General features: G+C 59.7%; 1 protein-coding gene across 2 annotated transcripts; it reads right to left on the reverse strand.

Moving 5' to 3' along the window:
- Window positions 1-1,429: 1,429 nt before the first annotated feature.
- Window positions 1,430-6,506, reverse strand: PTMA (prothymosin alpha). 2 transcript variants are annotated; one of them, XM_043909697.1, is made up of 5 exons: window positions 6,258-6,506; window positions 3,380-3,451; window positions 3,031-3,124; window positions 2,420-2,493; window positions 1,430-2,177 (listed from the first exon to the last, which is right to left on the reverse strand). In XM_043909697.1, exons 1-5 carry the CDS (start codon window positions 6,300-6,302, stop codon window positions 2,130-2,132), a joined length of 333 nt encoding a protein of 110 aa, XP_043765632.1. In that variant the 5' UTR covers window positions 6,303-6,506; the 3' UTR covers window positions 1,430-2,129. The 2 variants fall into 2 exon arrangements, with proteins under 2 accessions (XP_043765632.1, XP_043765631.1); XM_043909696.1 differs by having other exon boundaries at window positions 3,031-3,127.
- Between the last annotated feature and the right edge of the window lie 640 nt (window positions 6,507-7,146).

Here is a 7,146-nt window from a genome sequence, read left to right on the forward strand (position 1 = left end):
TCCTCTGTGGACCCCTCACAGCACACACGTGCAGCTCAGCTGTGGACGCACATGACACACATAAGGCTCCTCTGTGGACCCCTCACACCACACAGGAGGCTCCACTGTGGACCCCTCACACCACACACACAAGGCTCCTCTGTGGACCCCTCACACCACACACACACAAGGCTCCTCTGTGGACCCACCCACACTACATACACACAAGGCTCCTCTGTGGACCCCTCACACCACACAGGAGGCTCCACTGTGGACCCCTCACATCACACACACACACAAGGCTCCTCTGTGGGCCCACCCACACTACACACACACGAGGCTCCTCTGTGGACCCCTCACACCACACACACGAGGCTCCTCTGTGGACCCACCCCACCACACAAGGCTCATCTGTAGACCCCAGAAGTTTTTTTTTTCCCCCCAGAAGGTTCTTAAGAGCGCTCTTGACCAGTCACCTCTCTCCCTGAGGGCTTGAGCTTGTCCCTTTGTCCAGTTCGCTCTCCTGACTCACCTGTCTGAAAACTTCAAGCAGCTCACCCATCACCCCTTACAGTGCTGAAGGGGCAGGTGTCTCTCCCTCAACCAAGGTATTTGCTTCTTCTGGAGATCGGGATTTTGAAAAAGAGCAAGGTCGCTAAGGAATGCCCCTGCAATGCAGGAGACCCAGGTTCAATCCCTGGGTCAGGAAGGTCCCCTAGGTAAGAAAATGGCAACCTACTCCAGTATTCTTACATGGGAAATCCCATGGATAGAGGAGCCTGGCAGGCTACAATCTCTGGGGTCCCAAAGGTTGGACAAGACTTAGCTCTTAGTGACTAAACCTAGGCTGCATTCATGTCTGGAATATATGTCCTAAGGGACCAGAAGATGCCACGTGTCACCACCAGGGGGAGCCATTCAGTGGCCAGGATAATCCAGTGAGGCCTTTGAGGTGAAGGGCACGGCTAGCCGTTGTCCCACAGGGAGATGACATCTCTGGGATCTTTGGCCCAAGTTCACACTTGGGCCTGGACCACCCCCCACCCCACCTCCTGGATTCAGAGGGCAGCCCAGCATGTAGCCTGTTCCCCCAGCGTACAGAGGTGTCCGCACCTTTCCAATGAAACTGGGTTAAACAACTTCAGTGGAAGATGCTCTCACTACAATCCTAGGAAGAGATGAAGCTGGTAAGTGGCTCCCTCCTCAGCCCACAGGTCTAGTGCTCCCATCACGTCCCCATTAGCCAGTTGCAGCTCAGTCCTTGACTACAGGATGGCCACCCACCAGACCCTGGTGCCAAGGGGCAACACCTCCCCAAACTGAGGTCTCCAACCCACTGTCCCCAGGAAAGACAGCAGGGTCAGAGTTGAAGATCCTCCCCTCTTCTTGCCCCTGCCCCTCTGGAGAAAGCCTAAAGAAACCAAAACAGAAAAACCAGGCCTGAGACAGCTTTGTTAGAACAACTCAGCAAAATAAAATTCCGGTTTATTGTTGGACAACATTGTTTCACACATACATCAAACAGGCCAAAAAAATAAACAGCAACTTCATAGACAAAAAAAGGAAAAAAAGAAACCTTTTATCTTTGGCCTTTTTAACCATCTCATACAAACCAACTACTTATAGTACAGCTAAGTACATACACAAAAAAAGTTACTGGAATGCTCGGAATAAGATTGTTTTTTTTTGTTGTTGTTTTTGCTTTTTTTACAAGGTTTTTTTTCTCCTTTGAGATTATAATGAACATGGTCACACCACAAGTAAAGTCAGAGTAGGACAGAGAACGCTCCGAAGGCTGGTTTGGTCATCCGAGATCATTAAAAATGGCTGACCCCTAACAATATGTACAAAAATATAAAATGTAAATAAAAAATACAAACAAATTTTCCTTTTTAAAGTACTTTAAGAAAAAAAGCAGGGCCTTGGAAGTTTTGGTTCTTTTTTCCTCCCCTGTTGCAAATTCACGTTGTGGTTTTGGTTGGGTGGTGGAGAGCGCTGTCGTCTGCGGGTGGCGCTGCCCGCCAGGGGCGGGCGGGCCGGACTCTCTACTCGAAGGTGACCACGTTTAGATTCTGAGACGGGAAGTGGAGGGTGAATAGGTCACGGCGGCCTTTTTTTTTTTTTAAGTTTAACTTTTCCTTTTTTGCTGTCTAGTCATCCTCATCAGTCTTCTGCTTCTTGGTATCCACATCGTCATCCTGGGAAGAGAAGGATTGTCAAGGCCTCTTCCAATCCCCTGGGCCCACCCTCCCACTGGCTGAGCTCCTGCTGGCAGAGCTAAAACCAGGCACGCGCGGTTCCAGAGGGCCCCTGTTCCCACTCCAGCTCAGGAGAAGGACCACACACCACATCTTATAACCACTTAAGTTCCATCAGCCCCTCCAGTGTTAGTGTCTCAGATTCCAGCCCTCCCTGCCAACTTGAGCCAGACCAGACCCACCTCGTCATCTTCAGCTGCCCGTTTGCCCGTAGCTGCCTCGGCCTCCTCATCTTCATCTCCATCCTCTTCCTCACCTGGAGAGAACAAAGCCCAGGTAAACCACTCTGCCTTCCTCAACTAACCAGGCACAGTGGGTCCTGGGACTCTCCCACTCATTGGCAGCCACCAACGGTGTGTGTGTGTGGGGGGGGGGGGGGGGGGAGATGGACACGATGACAGGAAAACCACAGCTCCTTGGGCAATCTCCAGTAAGAGTAGCCAGGGTTGAGTGCCACCGAGCCATCTCTGTTGCCTGACAAGCCGGGCAATCGCTGCACCCGCACTGCCCATCACAGGCATCTTGTCATCAGAGGTAAGAAGACCCAAGCGAAACCAGAGAAGCCCCACCAACCAACTGATCAGGGCATGGAGGGCACTCTCCAGTGGGAGTGAGCGTGGTGCTGGGGGCACAGCCCCAGTCACTGGCCTAAAGTGAGGAAGATGCTGGCTCTGCGGCTACAAGCCCAGTTGGAGGTGGTCCCTTGGACCTGCCACCCCCCAGGGAGACCCCAGTCCCTCCCCATCTGCTAGGAAAGACCAGAAAAAGGTACTAGAGGAACAAAGCTACTCACCATCGCCTTCCTCCTCCTCCTCCTCTTCCTCCCCACCTTCCTCCTCTTCTTCGTCTACCTCGTTGTCGGCCTCCTGCTCCCCATTTTCCTCATTCTCCTCGACAGAAAGCAGAGCAGCTTGTTGATGAGGACAGAATTATCACTCTGCCCCCCACGTCCCTTCTTCCAGACCCTGCCCTGGGCTTCTACAGACTAGATCCCCAGAGAGATGCCCCCTCAAGTTCCAGCCAGAGATCCCAGTACAGAACTGACCAAGGCCTCGCCCCCCCCCACCCCTGATTAAGCCCCAAGTCTTTTAAGAACTCCAGGCCAGGAGCTGCTGGGGGTCATGACCACAGCGGACACTCACAGCATTCCCATTTGCAGGTGCCTCTCGCCCATTCTCCGCCTCCTCCACAACTTCCTTCTTCTCCTTTAAGTCCTTCAAAAAGGAAAAGGGAACCATTAAGTCTTCTGAGTAACCTAGGGCTGGCAAAAGGGCCCAAACCTACAGGTAGGAGGGACTCAGTGCCAATCCTGATCTCCCAAGTTACAAGCTCAAAGTTACAGGTGGGAGAGAGCAAAGAATACTACTGTGTGTCTGTGGCCAGGATCTCATCCTACTTCTCTACCCTTAAAAACACACAACACACTTTTTAAAACGGATCCAGGACAGCGGTTCCCACCGCACCTTTACTCATGCTTCTTAGGAAACAAGCCATGTGGCACCACAGCCCGAAACCTGTCTGGCCGGGCAGACAAGCCCAGGAACACTTCACTCACACTCTCTCATCACACACTTGTTTCCAACCAGAGAGCTCCGCCTCTCACAAATCCTTCTTGGAAGACAGCAGGTATGTGCCATAAATAAATAAGGCAATGGGGGAGGGCCCTGACACTGCGGGAGGACTCCCGTGGGTGGACTAGCCTGGGAAGGGAATGGGAGGGAACTAACTGGCAAAACTGGGGAAGCCGCTTCTCCAGCCAGAGGCCCCGCAGCCGAGCTCGGAGCCCACGATCTGGCAAGCACAGGGCTTTCTTTGAAGGAACCAGAATCCCACCGATCCCTCCGTAAGCCACAGCCATCCCAGGAGAAGGCAAACCACAGCCCTGGACATGGTCACGGGCTCAGGCGACACACTCCTGGGCCCAAACCAGGCCTTGCTGCACTCAGGCACGCCGTCCCTGAAATTTGGCACTTGGGAGCGCCAAATTTCCCTCCGTGGCTCTCTCGCCCGTCCGAGGGCCAGCTCGGTGTCCGTCAGGCCGCGCCTTGCCCGTGCCCCAAGGGGCAGCGCCGCCGCGGACACCCCGCAGCCCCGTAATTTTTTCCACCCAGTGCGGCACACTCTGCCGCCAACACAAACAGGCTTCGAGCAGCCCGGGAACCGGAGGCCGCTCGAGCGCCTTCCGGTGAAGGGCCCCGGGGCACCTGCTGGCCCCATCCTCCTGGTGATCCCCGTCCGACACGGCGCAGACCCCGGCACCGCCCGCTCCCGCCCCCTGGCGGCCGGAGCCCCGGGGAGTTGTGGGGGCGGGGAGGTCGTGGCGCGCAGGCGCGCACCCCCGCCCGGCGGGCTTTGCGCGCGGGCCTCTGCACGCAACGCGCGCGCGGAGCACGTGGCCCCGGGCCTCCGAGTGCGCCCCTGACCCTGGAGACCCGGCGCCCGCTGGCTGCACTGGCACCGCCGGGCGCGCGCCAGTTGCTTTCCAGTCTTTCCGGGCCTCTGGGCGCCCCCGCCGCCTCCCCTCGCAGGCCTACGTCTCTGTATTTGGCGGGCAAAGCCCCGCAGGAGGTCGCCCCAAAGTCCGCGGGGTTTTAGCAGCCCCGCAGCCCGAGGCCGTCGGAAACGCATTTCACACGGGCATTTAAGGCTCCTAGCGGGAAATCACCTTGGGGGGGAAAAGCGAACGCCCGCGCTGGGAAGGGCTAACCCTTTCCTTCAAACTAGTTCCCTGGCTGGGCCCAGAGAGGGTCGGAGGGAGCCCGGGCGGAGATCCGTGTCCCAAACCCCGCTCCTCTCGGGCAGTCGCCCCTGGGAAAGAACCAAGGGTGACGCCAGGGGCACAGGGGTTAAGGAGACGCCAAGGTGACTCGCGCCTGTCTCCGCAGGGGCAGGAATAAGCACCAAAGGATAAAAAAAGCGGTCCCTTCGCAAAGTGCCATGCTCCCGCCGAGGGCGGAGACACTCCCCAGGGCAGGCAGCCGGACCGACGCGGCGCGCAGGAGCGGAGCTGCGCCAAACGCGCAGGATCTCAAAACCGAGGGCAGTGAATCCGCATCACCGGGCCTCAACAGCCCCCGGCGCGCGGCTCGGCCCCGCAAGAAGGTAGTCGCGGCCGCAGCTTTTGTTCGCCCGCGTAGTCCCCGAAGCAGCCGCACACTCGGTGCCCCCGGGCAGCCACGGGGGGCGCCCCTCGTCGCCCCGGCGCGCCGCTCCTTCACTTTCCGTTTCCTCCCCTCCAGCGCGTGGGCTCGCCTCCTCCTCAGCGAAGCCTGGTACCGCTGGTGAGTTATTGAGGGTGGCCGGCTGCTCCCGGCACACTCCTGCACACCCCGGGAAACCCACCTCCCGTCCCCGAGGACAGCCAGGGCGGAGACCTTCACACCTCCGCGGGAAGACAACCGACACCGCGGCCCCGCCGCCCTGCTCCGCCTTATCGGAACCTAGTCCAGATAAACCTCCTCGGATCCACTACAAGGCGCGAAAACTCGGCCGCCCGGCGCATAACAAAGAGCAGCGCCGCGGACGGGCGCTCGCCACGGAGCCGCCACTTCCCGCAGCCGGCCCGCGCCCGCACACGCGGGCCCCCCCACCCCGGCACTTCCGATTCCAAAAGCGCTCCAGTTTCAAACTTATCTTCGCGCGCCCCGTGGGCCGACGACCCCCTAGCCAGGCCCCTATCCTCCGGCCGCCACTCCACAGAGTCACAAACAAGTTTCGGGAGCCCGTGCAGCAGCCTCCCCTCGAGCCTGTCGGCCTCCGCACCGGCATCTCCGGGTCCCTGAGGGCCCCCAGGTCACTCCCGGATGGGCATCACGTTTGCCCACTGCGCTTCCCGCCCCCTCCCCCGCACGCGCACAAAGAGTGGGCTACCTAGTAGCCTAGGCCGGGAGCGGGTGGGCTCCTCAGCGAATGATAGGAACAGCGGGCTCCGGGCAGAGCCGGGCGCTGCGCGCCAAACACCGCTCCGGCAGTGGCGGCGCGCGGACCCCAAAAGGGCGGGCGGGCGGCGTCTAACCTCACCTTGGTGGTGATCTCGGAGCTGGTGTCCACGGCCGCGTCTGACATGATGGGGCACTCCGGTGATCCGATGCAACGGACTGAGAAGAAAAGCGGGAGTTGGAGGACTCTGGCGGTAACGCTGCCGGAGTCCGCGGCGGCGGAGATGGCGCGCGGCGGAGGTGGCTGCGGCGAGCGGTGAAGCCGGAGACGGGAACAATGCAAAGATGGCTTTTCAGAGCAGCCAGTGGGGAACTCACGCGGCGCCAGAACCTTTAATATAGATTAGTGGGCGGCGCTCGGCCTCCTTTACCCGAACGCCATTGGCTGCGGGCAGGGAGCGGGCGCTCGCTCATTGGCTCGATTCCGAACAATGGGCAAGCATGCTTAAAGCGGCAGTGCCTTGGTGCGTCCGTGCTGCGCAGTCGCCGGCCGCCCTGTCATTCGGGGTCTGAGTTTGCCGGGTCTCGACAGCACCGACGCCGCGGGGGGAGGGGCGCGCACTCGCATTCGGGGCGCGCGCTCCCGCTGCTGTTTTGCTCGCGGCTGCTGACGCAGAAAGCCAAAGCGCGGCAAAGCTGCCCGCCCAGCCCCCACCTTCCCCCCACCCAGTCCTCACCCCTCCCCGCGGTTGCTCGGAAGGAGGAGGGGAGGGAAGAAGAGGAGGAGGAGGAGGGGGCTGGCCCACACGACGGCTGCCAGCGAGGGGGAGGGGCAGGCCGGGTGCTGGGCTGTGCTCGCCCCGGGCGGTGCCCTGCGTAGCCCGGGGATGCTCACCCCCGCGCCTTGGCACATTCCACCACGAATTTTCCGAGCGCGAGTCGGTGGAAAGCCCCACGACGAGCGATGAGGGCGTGAGGCCGAGACCCGCGTACCTGGGCCACCCCTTAACGTCCTCTACCCGCGTCCAGTT

The sequence above is a fragment of the Cervus elaphus genome, chromosome 8 (assembly GCF_910594005.1).
Source record: "Cervus elaphus chromosome 8, mCerEla1.1, whole genome shotgun sequence".
Lineage (NCBI taxonomy): Eukaryota > Metazoa > Chordata > Mammalia > Artiodactyla > Cervidae > Cervus > Cervus elaphus.